This window comes from Xiphophorus couchianus, chromosome 22 (genome assembly GCF_001444195.1).
Source record: "Xiphophorus couchianus chromosome 22, X_couchianus-1.0, whole genome shotgun sequence".
Taxonomy (NCBI): domain Eukaryota; kingdom Metazoa; phylum Chordata; class Actinopteri; order Cyprinodontiformes; family Poeciliidae; genus Xiphophorus; species Xiphophorus couchianus.
The window spans coordinates 3,769,249-3,791,301 of NC_040249.1; the positions used below are offsets into that span (position 1 = coordinate 3,769,249).

At 38.9% G+C, this 22,053-nt stretch overlaps 1 protein-coding gene across 2 annotated transcripts in view; it reads right to left on the bottom strand.

Moving 5' to 3' along the window:
- The window catches only part of slc8a1b (solute carrier family 8 member 1b), a 155,673-nt gene that overhangs the window by 28,405 nt on the left and 105,215 nt on the right, over window positions 1-22,053 (bottom strand). For both annotated transcript variants that reach the window (XM_028006480.1, XM_028006479.1), the window contains exons 6-7: window positions 4,732-4,877; window positions 274-373 (exon numbers count right to left, since the gene is read on the bottom strand). In XM_028006480.1, coding sequence (XP_027862281.1) covers window positions 274-373; window positions 4,732-4,877 — 246 coding nt within the window. The remainder of the gene's footprint in view (window positions 1-273; window positions 374-4,731; window positions 4,878-22,053) is intronic.

Below are 22,053 nucleotides of genomic sequence, written 5' to 3' on the forward strand. Positions count from 1 at the left end.
CCAACCAACCATCGGGTACGCGATATTACTTCTCTCCATTTTGTCACGCGCGAGTTTTCTAATCTTTCAGGTTGTGCTCGTCATTTGCATGCATGAAGCAGAGCGCACGAGGGGCCTCAAAAGACATAAAACCTCAGCTGTTCCGATTAAAAGTAAATTAAATTCAACGGACTATTAAACACACGCTTCACAGAAATCATTAAGCGTGTCCAGATAAGGCGCAGAGCCGAATCCGGGCGCGTGAAGCCCAGCTTTTATTTGCGATGGCCTTACCTGCACTGACAGTGATGGCTTCGATGAACTGGTCTCTCCAGCTGTTGGTTCCCACCAGCAGAGCCAGGTTGGTCTTCTTTATCAGCTTGTCCACCGTGTTCTGTTCAGACGGAAAGAAATAAAAGACGATTCTTATTACCGAAGACGGAATTTCCGTGTCAGGTCATTATTCGGGTAAGTTTAGTACTTGGAGCCACGGTCACATAAACTAAAAAGGGCAACAATTCTTCTGATTTCTTTCAGTCAGAGCTTTGGAATTAATAGCAGGAAAAGACAGAAACCAACCATCACTTTTAAGAGAGAGGAAAAAAAAGAGCAAAGTCCATAATGAGGGAAATTGGCTACCGTCCGAATCAAAACATAAAAAATGAAGGGAAGTAAAAACAGTAAGAAATGGTCTTATGTCTATATGACTGATTGTATTTCAAACAATAATAATAAAAAAGGCTCCTGATCTAGGATTACTGCCAACTCAATTCCAGCTTCACGTCAAGCAATGCTGTACATTATCATGACTAACTCAGCCTGTTGACGGAAAATACAAAAATAAAGATTTTTGCCTTATTCACCTTATTGAGGAAAGATATAGAATAAACCAAAAAGCACTCATTTAAGTGTTGCTATTATTCAACAACTTCACTGTATAATCAGCTTAAAGCAAGAAACTAATCTCCATGTTATTCTATTTTCAGTGACAAATGCAACAGAAAAACATTGCTTTACTTCTTGGAGTAGAAAAATAGTTTTATGCTTTAACAGAGAGATTTTGGAAACTTTGATAATGAATGAACGATGAACAACAAATCTGAAGCATCGTCAAAGGTTGAGATTGTCACAAGAAACGAAAATTGTATTTGTGATAACGTCCTATTCTGCCAGAATAGTCAAAGCCGAGCGATAGGAGACCTGTAATATGTGCTGAACTTTAAAGAAGCTCATCACTTCTTTAAACAGGATTGCTTTACAGCTACTTGCTTTACTTGTGTTTTATTTTGAAGTTACCAAAAACACTCCCAAGATTTGTTTTATAAAAGAAAGGTGCTGCAAAAGGAAACCAGTGTAGATCCACTCAAAGAACAGACTTGTTTTTCAATTCATCTCTAAACAGATTGTGAAATTTGGGGTTGGAGTGGCCAATTTTATTTTCGGAAACAACCCAGCATCCTTCAAATCTTCTGAAACTTATGACACCAAACCCAGGTAGATCATCCTTTGCGTTGCATGTTGGAAATATTTACACTTTTTTTTATTATTATGGTCTTTGTTGTTTTTTAATCATTTAATTTTTGTGTTTTTCACTATCATTGCTTTAACTTTAACTTCATTGAGAAGCACTGATCTGTAAAAAGTCCAGTGTAAAGGATTTTAAACAAAAATAGCATCGTAGTGAAAATGGCTTTATTTAAATTAGTTAATCAAATTAAATAACAGAACAGCTTCAGGTACAATATATTAATTGTTTTATTGCACTTTTTATTGCAGTTGATCCTCTCCACGTAGCTTCTCTGTATATCTATAACAATTATTAGAATTCATTTTAGACAGTTTCTGCATTTTCCCCAAAACATCGTCATTCACTCTCAGACTTTCTGCTTTTTGCTTGATTGCTCTCACTGTTTTCTCAGCATTTGGATGTCAGTTAATCCTTAAAAAGGAAGGAATCATGGCGGATTAAGGTAACACAAACACTCGAGCAAACGCAATCACTCACACACGCTAATCAAAGGAGCAGTGGGAATGGCGCTCTTTCTTTCTGTGCACTTCTGAAGAAAGAAATGAGATGCTAATGGTCTTGAATGGTGCTCAGGGATGTAAACAGTGCCTCGCCGCCGCTGTGAAACTCCTCCTTCACCAAAACAACACACACACACACACACATCCATCCATTTCAACTCTGTTGTATGTGGAGTGAACATTCGTGCACGGACAGCGCGGCCTTTGGAATATCTCATCGCCTAGATGTCATTTGTGAACGCCGACTTTGCTTTTTGGACTTTTACAAAAGGGTGAAACTTTGGAAATGTGAAAAAGCCGAGTATCCAGAAAAAATGCAGGAATGTGAAAGTCATCTGTGCTAATTTTTAAGACTACATTCCCCCCCCTCATAAGCTGGATAATCAGCATTAATATGAAATTCATCTCATTTCTTTAAACTCAGTCTAGCTAGAAAGATGCGGCACTTCCCCTCTGCTTTTTGTCGCCTCATGTCAAACTCCATGCCACTCCACAGCCGGCTGACGGGCGGCGCTTCGGATAACTACGGGATCCAATTCCACGAAGAGGCACACAGAAGTATAATTTCATGCGCCGGAGCCCTCGACAAAGTATGGGATCCCGTCAAGCAGCAAGCCATTACTGGGAGTTATTAATCGTCTGTCTGAAGTGAGCGTGTAGGTGGAGCGACCGGCAGGAGAACATGCATTAGCGCACACAAAACGCAACATGGATGGTAATTACATCTAAGCCCGTCTTAAGAGAGTGTGTGGGAGACGAAAGAAAACGACACACAGATGCGACGCGACTCTTTCCCGTTTGCTTCAAGGAGGTTCGATTGTCTGCAACATGTGGCAGTGGCTTTGGTGGGGCATTTGTGCGACTTGGCAGCAGCATTAATGCGGCGCAATCAATACGACTTTATTTCAAGTTGGCTGTGAAAACAGGAAGTGGTTCTCATTTTGTCTTCATACGTGGAAACAAACTAACTTCACAATGGATGCGGGGACGTTTTCCCCTACTGCCTCTTAAGACCTTTTCTCTCTAAGCATTCAAAGACTGACTGAAGCCACTTCACAGAGTTGAAGCTTCTCGTTCGAGGCCAAATGTGGGTGAAAGTTAATGCTCCCCTGAGCTGGGCAGAGAGACTGTCACACAGTCTAAGTGGCAGGTGTCTACAGGGCAGCTGGTGTCCTCGTCACACAGCTCCGACCAATGCTAATGTTGTCCTTTAGCAGACTCCGTCATGCCAAAGTGTGTACACTGAACCGGTGCTGCGTTTCCATTGTTCGGTCATTACGAGTGTGTTGGTTTGTAGGCACAGCGCAAATGAGAGGAAAAGCTGCTTCGTAATATCTGCAGTGCAAATAATAAAAAAAGAAAAACATGCTACAGTTCAAAGACGTACATTTGTAAATTCTCTTGACGTTGAACTTTGCAAGTATGCACTTGCGTAACCTTGTGATTGATGTGCACTTCTTTGTCTCTCTATGGTTGAGCGTATGTGCATCGTCAGTCAAATAATGCAGATATTTATGAGAGTTTGGTGAATTTATTCTGCCAAAATTTCAACACAAATGTGAAAAATCTTTCAGCAATCGCTGCGATGACTTATTTTTCTAATTTCATTTCCATTATAGTCTAATCTAGTTTTATTTATCTTTTATTGATCACACAGTTTGGTTTGATTGTTATTTTTAATGTATTTTGTCATTTATCTTCAGCTTAGCATTTTCAACATGCAATTTGACACACTGTGGCCAACATTGTCCTAAAACGTTTAATGAACAAGACCTACTTGATGCTTTCAGTGTGAAGTTTTCAAACTCTTTAGATTAATATTTCAGCAGGTATTTATCAATATCTCTTTATGGAGTGTCCAACAGGAACCCAAGCAAAGGCAGCAAATATATATATATAAAAAACAACTTTTAAAGCTTTTGCAAACAAACAAGGTCAATTTAATGTCCTCAGACAAAAAAACACAAAACAAACAATGCAGAGATTAGGAGAAACATGTTGACTCCCTCTGGTCTGTCAGATCCAATAAAACCAGTGAGGTGAACCACTGTTTCTTCATAGCAACCTAATATTTAGGCGACTTTATAAATACGACGCACAGAATCAATGTACAACAGCGTTTGACAGGACTGACTACTGAAACATAAACCAGTTTTGTCATTGATGGATTCTGTATCTTACTTTCGTTTCATTGCCCATTCCCAGTAATGATTAATGGTGTTTTCCACTGTGATTCCCCCAATCTGTCTCTAAACTAACTGCTCCGTAACTGAATCCCCTCATTGTTCAAGGTCATGAGTAAATGCTGCAATCACTTTACGGATTACCATTTAAACTAAGACTGATGGGGTGGAGCGGATTTCACCTCAAACACACACACACACACACACACACACACACGAACACACGTTAAGGTGAAGCGCAAGGTCAAGTTGTTCTCTTTGATTTTGATGCTGTTATGTCGACGGTAACCAAAATTAAAATCAACCGACTGGAACCGGAGGAGCACTTAGATCCAGCAGGAGTTTTTGGATTCTGAAAAGTTCTGCAGGCCTGAGGGGGAAATTCTGAAAAAAAGGCACTAAAGTACAGTTTTAGAAAAGCAAGAGTCTAAAAGCATGACTGAACAGCAGCCTCCCTGACATAAATACGCTCAATCAAACAGCATGGCTCCAATTATAGCCGTAACTACAAAAAAAAAAAAGGGAACTCGGGCTTTCTTACCTTAAACTCGTACGACTCCTCAATGATGACCTCCAGTTTGACGTGGTCTCCCAGCATGGGACGGCCCATTTCTGCTATACGTCGCTCCTCTTCATCCTTCCCTGTCAAGGGCTCCTCTTCCTCCCCCTCTGCCTTTGGCTTTTCCTCTGAAAAAGATCACAGGAGAGAAACAATATATATATATAAAAAACATCAGGTGGTAGAGTTAGTACAAAGCTAGAGAAAGTTTGTCAGGTTTTGGCATTGTAGGCAATCAGGAAGCCTTGATCTTCAAAGTTTCTGAACAGAAACAGAGAGGGAAAAGTAGAGGGGGGTTTTTTTAGGATGAGGGGGAAATTTCTGATTAATGCGTTTGTGGGATTTTCTTAAAGTGCATAGCAACAAATTTAAGCATGAAAATCTATGAATATTTAACATAAGAAACCTAAATAAATCATTTCGCTTTATATCAATTTTCAAAGCAGATTAGTGAGTGCTCCTACATATGAAAGTGCTTCCAGTAGAAAAACAGAGAGCAGAATGACATTACACATGTGATGGCTCCATCACAAAGCTTAAAACTTGTTGTAAACATAAAGAATTGGTTTCTTGACAACCCCACCCAAAAAAACCCAGATCAAACAGCAAAGTAGAACGAACTCTATGATTATAAAACAATTATAAAACGTGGATTTAAAGGCTTCAATTTGAATGACAAAGTTTCAAAACGTTGGACAGCAAAGAGTCCAAGGTTGCTTAATAGCATTATAATATACAAGTCTTCTTTTCAATGCATTTTGGTAGAAATCCTGTGGTGCTTTCCACAGATTACATTACACCAACGACCACTCTCCTCTACCTGTAGCTCGCTTTTTATCCATGTCATTTTACTGCTGCTGCAGTCTGACTTTCAGTATTTTCACTTTCCTTTTTTCCCCACCACTTTGGGGTGGTGTAGTTAATCCCTCTGGTAAAATAGACTGATTATGTGGATCAAAGTGAGACTTGCATAACTGCTGATTTAAATCCTTCTGGTGACTCAGCGTACGGAGGAACGTGCTGACACATGAATTTGCACATTAGGAGAACGGTCTTACTTAGGACTGAAGTAGATATTTTATTGCCCTCTTTTGACTTCTGACAGAATTTTAGTTTTTAATCACCAGAGTTACTTGCCACCGTAGTGAAAAGACCGAACAGACAGGAGATGAAAGAACCAACTGAGGTCAGTGTAGGCGACGCCAGGCAAAGCACAATCATCTTTCCAGTAAATTTATGAAACGCCAAGCAGAAAACTAAAAGTAGTGCAAGCAAGCTGTCGGATGTTCTACTGCTGTGTCGTTTTATTTTTTAAAGCCTTTGATGACCTTTGAAAAGTCAATTGGTCAACAGCCAAAAAAAATTGTCTGGGGTTTTTAAAATGTTTTAAGGTCATTTTGATGTGCTGACTCTGAAAATTTCATTGGGTTTGCTCAATCAGGTCAACTTTCTGAACTATGGATGCAACATGAGCATCAAAATGCACGACTTTTAGTGTTCTCACATCTGGATCGGTTTCCTGAGAATCTGGGATCTGGGGAGAGATTCCATCAGGACAGAAATGAGATGGAGAAATTTGCACAATGAAGATGCAATGTTCAATTTACATGTACTTACCCTAATCAGTGTTTATTATTCAATTTACAGACATCCAAGTTTGTAACATTTAATTAATACACTCTGTTAGAAAACAATTTTTTCTCATTTTTCTCCATAATCAGTCTATCTTCTGACTATGTCAGAAGATCAGATTTCTCTAAACCCAATTAGGATAAAAACCTGACCGGATTGAAACCTGATTGAAAAAAATAGATGTAAATTTTTGGATTCAGCGGTGCAAAATTCTCCTAATTCAGTTGAGAAAAACATAAACAACTTCCAAAAAATAATTTGCAACCCAGTGTTATTACCCATTTCTTCTCTTACATCATTGCTAGCTATTTCTGCACAGGTGAGCTTTTAAGAGCCGGTAGCCAGAATGACGCCACACACGCACACACACACACACACACAGCGGTGCTAAATGTAAACGTGCAGAGTATAATGGGTCAGCATCACAATGCAGTCCAATTGATTTAATGCTTATCACTTTTCAGAAACATCTGTTGTTGCTCCGCTTGTTGCTGAGCTAATGTGGCTACGATTCTGTTTGCACATAAAGTGGTTACCTCTGATTTAATGACTCGGGATGGATTTTAACACCTCAAAAGTACTCCTCTGAGGTAAACACTTCTCCTGATTACTCAACTTTAATCTGGACTGTATGGACTCAAACTTTAAGGTAGAAACTTCACCATCACTACTTTCTGCGTCTTTACCAGTTGATAAATCGATTGGGACACACACCTGACATCCCCAGAAAATTTCGACTGTCTTTTTAGCTTGGTCTTCATCTATCTATTTTGGACATGTAACCGCATTTAAAATTTTAACATAATTTTAAAGGAAGTTATGAAAATGAAATGGTATATTCTAAATGTTGACATTACCAGCCGGCCTACCGGTTTGTCAGAGTCACGTTTGATAAATTTGAATGACAAAAGACAGAACCATCGTTTTTTTAAATAGTATTATACATAGAAATTTTAGTACACTGAATACTCAGACTGTGTAATTATATTGTTATAAATAGTTTTTTTTCCACCTTTGAACTGTTTCATAACACAGTTATAGTGCTAGACCAGATAGCACCGGAGATTACAATTGACGGCTTACAATCTTTTTAATTTTACCAAATAATAAAAAAAGTCGGTTTGATTAACCTCAATGCAGCGGCGCCCTCCCAGTATCTCCCCGCCTTTAAGATCTGTGTCAGTAACTGTGACTTACTGTAGATTCATAACTTGCTAGTATGAGCAAAAGGTTGAGTGAGCAGAGAGGCTGACTGATCAAATTTTCCATGGGAGTACAGTTATTAATGCCAGGCCCTGCCATTATAGCCCTGAACATTATGAGTCTACATGAACTCCTGGGTCATTTGTTCCCCTTAGCTGAGTTACTGCATAGAGTATATAAGATTACCTGCACATACAGAATAAGAATAAGAAAGGGAACCAGCACCAGGGGCATCAGTTTTTTTCTCCCTTACTGCAGCCTTCACAGTTTTAGTGTCTCTTGCTAAAAGATGCTGTTTAACCGGATAAAGAGCAGGGAAAATATCTGCAATGTTAACTATAGGCCTCCATGTGCCCATTCTGCTTACACACTTGTTTTCTTTGTATTTTAAAACCCACGTCTACTGGTACAACAGTTGTTTCCAACGTTAGCTTGCAGCAAAAACAATCCCAGGATCAAACATTGTCTTGGGCGTTTTCTGTTTTCCCAGGTGCTCAGACTTCTTCCTACAATCCAAAATCATGATTGTTGGGTTAATAGATCACTCTAAATTGCCCTCATCTACCAGTGTTTGCTAGCATTGCTTGCTCTGAACAAGTTTAGATTTATAGCCCAACCTGGAATTCGGGCTGGAACAGAATTATATGCTTGATGTGCGTGTCATGCTTCTGTGGCGTGTTTTTAATAAGCCTACAATACATTCAGCACAGATATAACGTTGTGTTAATCTGATTGTAATCTAAATAAAGGAGTAAGTGTTTACCCTGTTGAGGAAACAAAGTAAGGTGCAGAAATTGGACTGTAATGTGGACATGGCCCCGCCCAGCTCTGCTCCCATCAGTCACATCCCAGAAAATTTGTACTCGACTCCCCGTGTGGTTACAACAGAGCTGGAAGATGTGAAGCTAATGTTAAAAATGACAGAACTTGTACTAACAAGTGAGAGGTCTGGAAGTTTATAGAACTGGTAGTTGATGACAAGACATGTTTTGACTTAGTGGAGTACAGCAAATGTGGCGCTTTTCTATCCTGTGTTTGGTTTATTTCAAGCTAATGCCACTAATTAGTGCCAATTATTTGCGTTGGAATGAGCTTGGGTCGGGTTGGATGTCTTTTTTTTTTTTTATAGGCCTGATCTAAGTTAATGTCTGTGAGACCGGCAACATGTCCAGGTTGTTAATTGGAACTCTTTCCTTGTGACTTGTTCGCTGCTTTTATTGCTGCTTTTTGATGAATAGACCAAAACGGACATCAAGAAGTTTCTTTTTCTAATCAAACACTTGATATTTTGTGAAGGAGCCAACGTGAGTTCTTGTTCCTGATTGGTCAAGTAAAAAAATTTGCATAGTTATCTAGCTGTCAGAGCCAAGCCTTTGTGAGTCATTCCACAGATTTTAGAACCAAGAATCAAAAATGAATGGTTAGTGGAAGTGTCTTGGTTGGTTGTTTGGTGGGAAACGGGCTTGTACCATTTGGTGGATGTTGCGGGGAGAGATCCCACATCGAGTCAAAGCCGCACCATTCATCAACTGGATTTTCATCCTGCGGCGCTTCCCCTCTCTGCCCCTTTGCAGATGAATCACATTAAATTCAAATGAGGGTGCTTTTAAGCCAGAGGACAAACAAAGGTATTGCTCCGGTTGTCGCTCCACACAAGGACTTCTAAACGAAAGATTATTAAGCTGTCTCCATAACTAACAGTGTTTTTTTTTGTTTTTTTTAAAATTGCTTTTAGCTCGGGCAGGTTTTATTTTATGACCTGGGCTGCACCTTTAAATCATCGGATTTAAAATACGCAAGGGGCATAATTTGCGTCCCATCCTGAAATTTCAGCATTTCATTATATAACCCGCCTCCCATCCTTCTTAATCTCCATTTTCCTGTTTCATGACCTCATCCTCCTAGTCTTTACTTCCCGATTTAAAGCACAAGATGTTTTCATCTGTCTGCGTCTTACATTGTTCCCCCGTTCACTCGGCTTTACTTTACTGGCCTCAGCAGACGGACGACACCACTAAATCCATGTCTTGTTCACACAACAGAATCCACAATATTGCAGTCAAGAGGGTATCAGCTGCAAATGAGCTCAAATGGAGATAATAGTAGCATTTCCTATACCATCATTGCTGCTGCTTTGATAATAATAATAATAATAATAATAATAATAATAATAAAAGAAACCTATGACGGTTCGCTTTTTAAAATTTTCCACTGTGATCATGATTACCTTCACAACCAGCCATACAGATTGGCACCCCAGGTCGGTAATGTGTAATAAGCTTTAAATAAATTCGTCCCATGTTGCAGAAGCACAGCCTGTCATTGAAACACGTCGAGAACATTTATTTAACGGGGAAAATTACATTAGGGAATAATTGCCTTCAACAATGATTGGAGCCCCTACTGTTAACATTTTGTTCAACCCCCTGTTGCCAATAAGATGGCACTTAGTCTTTTCCCATAACATTTTGAAAGGCTGACGCATGCAGAGAGAGGGATATTCGGCTATTTTTCTTTGCACGTTCTCCCCAGATTGCCCAGAGATTCTCACTTCTTTAGCTCAAACCGTATGCTGGTTCAGGATTTAGCAATGGGGAGAACAAAAGATACAATTTCAGTCAGATAATGCTCTTCAGAACTGCTGTGTTTCTTTAAATCTGTACAACTGCAGCAAAGCTGATGGAATAAAATGACTGCTTGGAAAAAAAAAAAAAAAACTTGAGAAAGGTCTCCAACTCCAACCATGTCTGCCACGCTTTTGTTTTAGTTTTGATAAATTTATCTAATTTAATTCTTTCTGCTTTTGTTTACTGGATTTCCTCCATTCTTAATTGGCAGGGTTATGTTTCTATTTTGTGTGATAAACATTTTACTCCTTTTTGTGTATTTAATTTTTGTCACTCATCTCCCCATTTTGTTTGCCTTTTCTCCTCCTTTTGGACCGAGCATCCGCTCTGTATAGTATATGTTCTGTCAGAGGTGTAAACATTGCACAGGAAATGGTGACAGGGGGTAGCATGCGTTTGTTATGTAGGTGAGACTTCGCACCATGTCATGTTTTAATGGGGTCTGTAGTTCAACAGGAGTGACTGAAGATGCAGAGGAAAAGAGGAAATGGGCTGAGAAAACGGCTGATAGATGAGAAGGAATGAAATCTGAGGAGGATTTTAAGAAAAAGAGCTGAAAGAAAAGGAGGCGGCGGTGGCAAAAGGAGCAAGTGTGGGTATTATACGAAAAGAGGATGAGGAAGGGACAAACTAGAATCAAGTGAAGGCAGAAGATTATGTTATGCTGTCTCAACGTTTGGAAGTCTTAGCTATAACAAGACTAAAAGGAAAAAGACCTGAAACTGTAGAAAGGCTTATGTAAGGTGGTCAAAAACTATGTTGTGCAAAGGTCGCATCATTTTCTCCAAAGCAAGTTTTGACATGACTATAAGAGCATCTTAATTCTGACAGATTAGCACCACTAATGTCCAGCTCGATCAACTTCTCAAATTTTACTGTGAAAAAATAATTAGATTGTCTATAGTGCAATACCTGTGATTTTGCATCAAACTGTTCACATGACTCAAGGTCTGACCATGACGATTCATTTAGAAAACGCTTGTGATTTCAAACGGCAAGGCGCCGCGCTCAGCGGTTGATTATCCTGTTGCCCCTAGCAACCACAAATGACATTTCCACACAAAAGCTGCTTAATAATGTCTACCAGCCATGATTTGTCAGCAACACATCCAAGCAACGCCTGACGGTACGGGGGGATCTTTTGTCTGCGTCTCGTCGGCGAATTATCTGCTGGTGCCAATTGTTATTACAGCGGTTTTATGATTGTTGATTTGGTATTTAACAGACTTTCTGTAATGCGCCCATTCAGTGATGACCAATTACAGTGTGACATTCAAGCACCGAAACCGCGCTAGACAATTCGGATTCACTTGACATTTTCCGTCGGTTTGTTTGGCGTCTTAATGGAAGTGTGATTCGGGGACGATTACTCATTTTTCCCTCATCTGCTGCCAGCTGGCTTTAATAAGTGGAAAGATTTTTACACACTGCAAAAATGAACTTTTGGGGGAGCAATAAGTCTAAGCAACTAAAATGTTTCACTTTTAATATAATACATTACTTGATACGTAATTCAGCCTTTTGGAAAAAAAGCTGAATTACTTATCAGTTGAATTATGAATGGCTTGTTACTCAGCAGAAGTTACGTTTGAATCCAGTCCTGTCTAGTTTGATTTAGCAACAGCGTGCCGACGCAGTCGTTGCCAGTGATCATCACTCTGAAATCTGGTTGTCATGGAAAAGATTGAAAGTCTTCATGATTCTGACGCCTGAGGTTGCCAGATATGACGTGCTGAAGAATGATAGCAGTGAGATAAAGTAACATTTTTGAGGAAATCATGGAACGATCTGTTTGCATGCTGTCACGGTTCAGACATCATCTGTATCAACAGAACGTGATCATAGAGTGATCAAGTTCAACTCTACAGAAACGCAGTGAAAACAACCACAGGGCTGAACAGTGCCTCCACCTCTTCAGTGAGCTGAACAGATTCATAGAGCACACATTGCTTAAATATTGTGAATCAACAATCCACCTAAACTAAAAAAAAAACTTGCTGTAGTAACCTGCTATATGGTTCTTAATGATTATGATCCATTAACATTTTTGCTCTGACGTTTGAAAAGTGAGCAGCAGAACAGCGATCAGCACAGCAGCTTTGCAACAGGAAACTCTTGGGTTTGAAACCTGGATTGGACTTTTTTTTCCTTTTCCCCCCCCTACAGAGTTTGAAAGTTCTCCACACGAAGGTGTGTTTTCTCTCGCTTGTGTATCGCATCGCCACGGTCCACACATTAAACTGTGTGTTGAATGTCACTGTATGAAGAGTAATGTAATGTATGTCTGCATAAATTCTGTTAAATTAAGATATTCTGGTCACATAATGTGACCTATTGTGGTAATAATTGACTTTAGCCATATAAAAAATGGGGTAAAAATTCTATGCGAAAGGATTTTTGGAAATATTGATCATTCACTGTAAAGGGAGAAAGTATCGTACGAATAATTATGTTCATGTCAATATTAAGGATTCAGCCTGTGATTGGGTGGATCCTCTGCATCCATGAAACTTGCTCTTGTACTTCACTGCCTGCAGCTATAAAAACAGCAGTTTTTGCTCATCGGGTTTAGTTCACAACAGCTTGAAATGAAGGAAGATTATTAAGGTTTATTTTTTTAAATTCATACTATTACTGTGTTCATGAACCAGTGATTGTTCAGGTGTGCTCTACATCCAACTGAATTACACTGAATGTAAATTGACAAAAAAAATTATAAAAAATTCTTAATGCATCTGAAGTTTGTGAGCTACAAAATGGTAGAACTAACCTGAGCGGCTCAATTGGTTCCTCATAAAAGCGTAAGGCTGTAAGCACAAGAAAGTTTTGAAATGTGTAAAAATGTAATTGATACAAGTGTCTTCGAGAGCGTATTGAGGATTTTTGATGTGAAGCCAATCCAAATTCTGTTGCTTCAGTGCTGGTCACGTTCTAACAGCTCCATCAGTTTTACAGTAGAGAGCTTTATTTTTTATCCCATTTAAAATGAATTAGACTGAAAGCTACATTTCTTCTTTATTTACAGTGGTTACCATGAGATGTGTATATTATATGATGACATTACAGCTCCAATTATGCCCGATCACCATAAATCATTAGTAACGTGGTTGTTAATATTAACTAGATATTGCTGCCATAAAGATAAAACATTCATGTGCATCATCTGCTGAATGGTTTTAATCGTCGTTGAGTAAACAACGGCGTTTTAAGGTAACCCATAAAGTGATCTAATGCTGTTTGCCAATTTGTCCACGTTAATGATCAGTCCTAATATGAAGAGATGCTGGTAAACACACACACTCCGGCAGCACAACAGCGTTGTGTCTCCAATTATTTCATTGTGCTTTGACACCATCTTATTTGGTGCTGGGGATGATGATGGATGTTTTGCACTAATGCGCAATTAAACTCACGCAGATGCTGTCGCATCATCACGTTTCAATATTTGGAGAGAGCATCGCAGTTCATTTTATAGTTTCTCCGATCTAAACCACAACCACTGTTTCCCTGTCGCCTCGTAACACGCCTTAAACTTTAAATGTAAAGCACTTATGTTGCGTCGATTCGATTCACATTCCCCACAGTGCAATTATAAACACATACACACACACCCCTTCACACGGGAGAGGAGATGCAGAAACGGGGATGATAGAACTGGAACTATTAATGTCATGTAACTTTTTTGCAAATTTGTCCAATTTTAATGTTGGAGATCCAGAGATTCAGCTCAGGTGGCTGAGAACCTTTAGGCGATGTTCAAACAGCAGGCAAATGTGACCCAAATCTGCTTCTTTTTGCCCCACCTGACCTAGAGGAGACTTTTTTACAGCACTCTGGATGACCCGATTATGGTCTTTACACCCAAACAAAATTTGACGGTCATATCACATTTTATTCAGCTTTTGTATGCGTTTTTGATTTGATGCGAGACATAATTCTGCACCAGCAGACACAGTAAATCTGGATGTAAACAGAGGCTGAAAATATCATATATAATGACAGCAGTGAGGTTCATCACATCACAATCCCTTCCAGACAAACGTCCACACAGTCAGCACTTCATAAAAGGCCGTCGCTATTAGCTGTCCTTTCTTTTTATTAGCTTCCTCCGACTTGTTATGATTTCGTGACGACGCGGCTAGCTGCTGAACAAACTTTAAAAGCTTCATCGATTGTTGCTTTAGTAAACTGTGTGCTGCTGTGTGACGTCACCGCAGTTCTTCTGCGCACGCGGTTAGCTTTGGGCTCATAAAACGTTCACACAGATAACTGATTGCAGGCGTATTAATTAGTAGCACAAACGACTTGTAATTAAAGCAAATAGTCAAAGTAAAAATCTAAATCCATCCAGCTGGTGATGTATGGCAAGGCGTAAGAGAATTTAATTATTTCCATCCAATCTGATGATTGGAGAGGCATTTTGCAAAGAAGAAAAGCCAAAAGTCTTTGGATGTTTAAAGCAACTCGTCACCCGAGCAGACTTGTAGGTTTATCTTTAACTAATAGATTTATTTGTAAAAATATCAAGCTGCCAACTTCACAAGAATGCACTACTTTATGTTGGTCTGTCAAAAAATCCAAATGAAATAAACTGAAATATGTGGTTGCCACAAAACATGTAGAGGTTTGAGGGGTGTTGAATAGAGACATGGAGCGATATGGAGCGATTTAAAAGTTTGGGTTTGCCCCCATTTGAGTTTGGCACCACATGTTACTGCATGAGGACACAGGGGTCACCAATCTCTGCAGGGCGGATGTGTTCTCAGCTCTTTTTCCCCTCAGCGCTTCTCTATCCTAACGCTCTGCTCTCCCTCACACTGATGACTGACAAAAGGTTCAAAGGCTGCAGTGAACTCTCCTCTGCCTCCTGCTGTCCTGGGGCTACCACACACCCGCTCAAGAACTGGAAATATTCAGCCGCGAACCTAAAAAGGTTTAAATGAGGTCTGCTGCTATGCCCATGGGAAAAATTAAAAAAATACAAATGCTGCGATCCCTCTATAAGAATTCACCTACCAGATGCACCAACAAGTTCACATCGGCCTTGGGGAAACTGCCGAAAGGGGCTATATTAGAAGCTTTCTCATAAGTAGAACAAGATGGAATCGTTATGAATATTAAGAGAAAGTTTATAGAGAGCTTTACATAAGCATATTTGTAGAAAATTGAGTGGAAAGAAGAAGTCTGGTATAAAAGCAGGCACAAGCAATCTGTACCTCAGCAAAGGATTTGATCTACACCACGAGTCTCAAACTCCAGTCCCTGAGGGCCGCTGTCCTGCAGTTTTTAGATGTGCCACAGGTACAAACCACTGGAATGAAATGGCTTATTTACCTCCTCATTGTGTGGATCAGTTCTCCAGAGCCTTAATGACCTAATTATTTTATTCAGGTGTGGTGCAGCAGAGGCACATCTAAAAGTTGCAGGACTGCGGCGCTCGAGGACTGGAGTTTGAGACCCCTGATCTAAACCAAATAAAGAATCTGAAATTTGCCAAAGAGGAAATAAAAAGAGCCAAAAACAGAACATTAAAGAAACATCTATGCAAGTATTCATTTCTTTAAAATGTCTCTTTTCTTTTCAAATTTTATCAATTAAATTAAATGTTTAGCTTCAAGGCAAATTCAACTAGATTAAAATGTATAAAATACTTTCCAGTTTTTGCAATCAATCTACTGTATATAAGTTTTGACTTCAATTTAACTACTGAAATGTACTTTTTAATGATTATTTTAATTTATTGATTTTGGTATCATGATCATTACGCCACTGGATTAGTAATGGAGAATGAAACTGGAATACAAAGAAAAGAAAATAACAACAAAACGTAAAGCAAGTCTCAAATGTTTTTACTCTACATGAAGTCAGTATAAAATACTTTTTGCTTTAATTTATTTAATTAATAAGTTTAACAGGATTCCAAAAATCACTTGGCTGTACAAGCAGGGGTTTTTTTCTCCAGATTTTATGTCTGCAGGGACAATTAACACACATTAATTAATCAACACTTGAGTGTTTTGTTCCTCTTTTTCAGCTGTCGACTCTGATGGAGGGTACTTTAAAGCTTATTTCAAATTCTCTGATAGGATGTGTGAAAATGCATGAAGAAAAAAAAATCTAATTTACATCTAGGAGTCTCTCTGTAACGCGCAGAGGGGAGTTAACCGGGAGAACCGGCGCTTTGATCATTGAACAGCAACAAGGGACAGAAAAGAAGATCGAGTCGTTTGACACAATTTTGCTGTAAAATGCAAATTTATAGCATGAAGTGAATATATGTGCTTCAGGACAAATACTGGTGTTAATCTGTTTTATTATTATAAATGGGCAAATGGCTTTTGTTGGTCAGTAATTTTACAGTAAAAAGCCTTGAATGCAGCATTTTTAGGCATATGGAGAATTAATGCTGCATTTACAGCTAAATTATCCAAACTGACTGAAGTTTAACTTCTTCCAAGCACTTCCTACAAAACACTTGACGTCCAGTGGACATCTTATGAACATTTCAGGTCAAAACGCCCACTTAGTCCAAAAACAACATGAAAAATCCCCCACATGTCCTCTTGACATCGCTGTTTAGACTTCATTAGGAAAGCCAGGTTTAGTGGTTGAATTACAGAAATGGAGTCATTTGTCTGTTTGCAATTTTAATGCACTTCTAATTGTATCCAAAAGAGTTAAATGGAAAATCTGAAAAATGTGCAGATTTTTTTTTATTTTTATTTTTTAGTTCGATTAATCGTCGGAATAATCAAATTCACAGCCAGAAATATTGGTCAACAAAAAAGTAAAAAATATTTTATACTGACCTCATGTAGAGTAAAAACATTTGAGACTTGCTTTACGTTTTGTTGTTGTTATTTTCTTTGTATTCCAGTTTCATATACTCAACATATATGGATAAAAAACATTTTAGGGTGCAATATATGAGATATTTTTTTTATATGGTACGCCCTTCTTCTAATATGACCCTGAGTAACTGGCTATAAACTATATAAAACCATAACTTGGCAAAAAATAACAAAACCCAAAAGAACAAAAGATGGATATATTTTTGAAGAAGTCGTTTAAATAAATCTATTTTAAACAATTTTTAAAAAATATATATTGTTTATATATTGTTGGCACTAAACATAGACCAAGACCAACTTTTTTCCGTTTCTTTTTTTTTTTTAAGATTTTGCTGGCTTGTGTGTACAAATTCCCAAATGCGTACACATATGCATGAGCAACATGCACACGCAGCCTGAAACGGTCCAAAGCAATAAAGCTCTATGCTGGGCTCATTTAGCACAGAGAACCACATCAGTTCATAAAACAGCCATTAAACACACAAACCCAGTTGCAGCCTGAAGATGGCGAGTGTCTGCTCTGTGTGTCCCTGGAGGTGTGTTTGATCTCCTGACTGTGATAATGTGATATCCAGCCTTTGTATTTGATCACTATGCAACCACCGTCGAAGGCTGGTAAACACACACACACACACACACACTACTATCACCACAATGGCGGCACTGAGCTGTGTGTTAAGTGTGTGAGTGAATCAAACGCAGAGAAAGATGCTTTTAATCAGGCTGCGCAGAGGAGCTGAGGTGAGATTAATGGCAAAAAAACCCCTAACAAACAAAAAAAACCTTTTAGACGGCAAGAGAAGATCAGTAATTGGCTGATTTAACTTGAGCCGACTAACATGTTGTTGATTTGTGGCCATGTCAGATGAAATTACTTCTGTGATGCTGCTAATTACGTTAGAGTTAAGATTCAGGGTGTGCATTTCACCAGCGTAATGTGCCCTCAGATCAATTTTTCTTGTGATTTCAGAAGTGAATTGAACAAACTATGCGCAGTGTGAACCTAACAGAAGTGGAAGAGTATTGCCCATTACATCTAGGGGGGTAAGGAGTCATCATCAAAGTAGTCTGAACGAGATGAGACTTTGGGAAAAGCTTTTTTTTTTTTGAGGTTTTACTAGCTTCTGGAGTCTAAAGGTGTCGGATGTAAATGCAACCAAGAGTGAAAACTTAAAGCACTCAATGCCATTTATAAGAGCTTAGACTGAGAAGTTTAAGTGGGAAAATACTTAGTTAAGTATTTAGACGAGTTAAGTGGGAAAATATATCTCTAGACTTTATGCCATGAGAGGTTCAGTGCCTAAAAACAGCTAGACTTTATTTAATATTACAATTTGGAATTTATTTTATACAGAAATGTACATTTTTGACCACTACAACGCATTACTACGTGACTACAAAAATATTTTAGGCCATTATCAGTTAGTATTAAGATGTTTGAAGTAATTAAACATGTTATTCTTAAAGCCAGAATTTTTTTGAAATGTAAGCTGATTCAGTTTCTCCACCATCACTGTATTTCTAAAATGTAAACATTTATAAATTTAACATTTTTATTTTAGGTCAGCTGGTTAACAACATTGCTCCCATTTTGCCTATAGTTTGTCTTTTTGATCCATCACCAGGCTTCATGTGAACATCTGAAAAGTGACATTTTCAAACTGCATCGAGCGAAAAGCAGATCTTAACATTTGACCATCTTCTCAGTAGATAGTAGTGACTGCACAGCCTGAAGGAAAAAAAAATAAAACAAAGCTGATGACAGGAGTGAATTGTGTGATTCCACTTCCACGTAAAAAGGAGTAAATGTTTTTAAAAATGTAAGAATTGGAAAAAAGTTAGACAGAAGCACTCGTTGACTGTAACTCATGTGCAAACTGTTATTTTCCTGTCAATATTTGAGCTCACTAAACATTCAACTCAAATATTGTCAAAATACGACCTTAAGAAATGCTTTGGCTTGTGTTAATATCATAATGGGTAATTGTTAGAAAAATTATCCTCCTGTTCATTTACTCATGAGTTTATTTTACAAGTTATGTTTTCATATTATTCTTTTCATATTATTCTTTTTATATTATTACTCTCATATTATTCTTCTTTTTATATGTACTTAACTTCTCTTTCTTTTGTAGTATATTATTAACTTTGTTTAGGATGTTTGCCTGGAAGCTGATAACGTTAAACATTCATGTGTTATTAGTTCCATATGTAACTGATTAGTTGTGGTCAGTCACATGCCCTTGTAAGGGCATGTCCATAGGAGGTTCCAGAATGTGAAGACGGTTGGTCAATTCTCTGTGTGAAGAAGCCCAACCTCCTTTTTCTATACAATAAAGAGAAATGCAAAGAAAGATCTAGCAGAATTGATTTCAGACAGTGTTTGACAGCAATTCGTCGCGTCTGTTCTGCTCAATTCTCCTATTCTGCAGAAAAGAAAAGAAAAGAAAAGAAAAGAAACCTAATCTCTGTCTCTGGCTGATTCTTTGCAGGTTATGACAAAATAAACCTATCATTTTTGGGGGCTCGTCCGGGATTCCCAACATACCCGCCGCTGACGGACGGAGAAAGACGCGCTGAAAGCTGCCGGCAGTCAGGTTCTTTAACCTGAAAGTCCCGGGGGGTAAATTCCTCGCTGGGCCAGTGTCTTAGGTCAAAGCTCTGTCTGCCAACGGCGGATTGACGGGACACAGAACCGAGACAGAGCAGGAATCAGCCAAGTAAGTAAATAATGTGGTATCCGGGTGGTTTTCAGTCCCCCGTTTGATGTAAAGTAAAAATAAAGAAGGGAAAGTATAAAACACACACACGAAGGGAAAGAAACCTGTGAAACCTTTAAAATTTACAGTGGGAAAGCAAGTGTTGGGCTTGTTGGGGATGAGCAGCAAGAATTCTCCACTCAAATCATTTATTGAGTTGAGTCGAAGCGAGAATTACCCATGCGGAGAGGAGGCTCATCAGACCTGCGGAGATCCTGGCCTTCATCGATCAACATCTTCCTCCTGCTGCAACACCTTCTTCATCATCGTGCCAGGTCTGGGGTTCGAGGCGCCAAACTCCGTCCGTCTCGCTCTAAGGTTCCTTTTTTAGTTCTCAGTATCAGCAGTAGGGAAAGATAGACTAGATGATTGATTTTACTTATTTGATTATTTCTGCTACTGAATTAAGCTGTACTGACCCTTGCAAAAATGCCTTACTAATAAAATATTTAGCATAAAGAAAATCTAAAAGATGTTGTGGACATTCAGTTAATGAGTCACCTTAAAGTTCTTTGATGGTTGTAAAATAGCTGTGATGTTTGATTCTGGAGAGGAAGAGGTGGAAAATGTTTTTAGGTTGCTGGTAGCCCATATTTAAAACCTCATCCTTGGGACTCGCCCGAGTCACTAAAACCTACCTGGTTCAATAACAAATGCAAGTTGCAAAATAGAGAACGAGCGACCGTTAATAGGTGTGCTCTGTGAAACTAGTTGGCTGTAGGCTGCTCAGTCTGGCTAATTCACAGGGGGAAGAAGGGTGGGACACCTGGATGTAGGCCGTCAGATAACCAGGCGAATCGTTTCTCGAAACCAGCTTAAACAGAGTTTACTTCAGTTCTGGACAGGGTAAATCCCAGCAGATTTAGGAAATTCAACGTACCCGTTAGACGGAGAGCTGGTAGCACATCTCCCCTCTCAGAAGAGGAAGTACGAGAGTGAGAGAGTAGAGACAGAAAGGAGGGGGGGGGTGTTGCGCAACAACAAGAATTTAACCAGCACCCCACTTCCCAATTTCCCGTTCTATAGAGACCACCCCAGGTGTTATAAAGAACGGGACTAAAAAACTGTAAAAAATGGGTTCTTCACATGGGAAGGTGAAAAGTCTTAAAGGGGATGAGAAGTTTATGTGTGAGATGGAGCCAGGTAACTTGATGTACCTCGCCAAATGGAAAAAGAAGTACGGAATAGATGGTGTTTTGAAAGTAGAACAATGGAAAGACGTGGTGTGTAAATTAGAAGTAAGTGTTAGTTCCAAAACAGGTACTAAACAACAGAAAAAATTAAAGGAACTTGTAGTTGCACGTAAGTGGTTAACCCAGGCACAAAATAGACATAATGCGCGTGCTAAAAATAAATTAGGCCGAAAAACCGAAGCTTTGTTTGTTAGATCAGAAGATAATGAAACTCAACCTCGAGCTCAAGTATGTGCACAAAAAACCCCACCCCCAGCCTCTGACCCAAGGGAGGACGCTCCTGAGGCATTAAGGGGGTTGTTAACAGGCCAGCCTGAAAAAATAAAAAAAAACAGGAAACTTTGGGTCCCTCTCAATCCACTCGCAGTAAAACAACCCCAATAACTGCTAAAATCCATGTACAAATGGAAAATCCTCCTCCATATAATTCTTCTAAAACTCCGGGTTCTTCTAGCTCATATCAAAATTTGTACCCTTCACTGTCTGAGCCATCAGAAGAGTTATATCCAATGGTTCAGGTTGCAAATCCTAATCCGGGAGAGGAAAATAAACAACCTACAATACTAGTTTTCCATCCGTGGTCTCTTGAAGAAGCCAGAAAAGCTGTAGAAGGTGTAACTTCTCCAAAAGAAGATCTTGATAAATGGATCATGGACATGGAAGGGATTTATAATTCCTATGGATTAAATGGATATGAATTTGGCCAAGCCTTGCAATCTTCTTTAGGGAAAGATTGGGCAAAAGTCCGGGGCACATATACTGGATACTCAATCCGTTCTCCAGGAACTGCTCTTCCATACCAAACTACTATGGGGGGTGAATTACAACATCAGTGGGATGAAGTTCAACAAAAAGCTAGGGAGGTTTTTGCTAGGCATGCAGATTATTCCCACCTTGGTTCAATTAAACAAAAATCAGGGGAAGATGTAGATGATTTTAAAATCCGTTTTGAAAAAGAATATAAATTTCACAGCGGCATTATGTTCAGTGATCACAAAGACTCTCCTTACCAACAACAATTAAAAAATATGTTAATGTC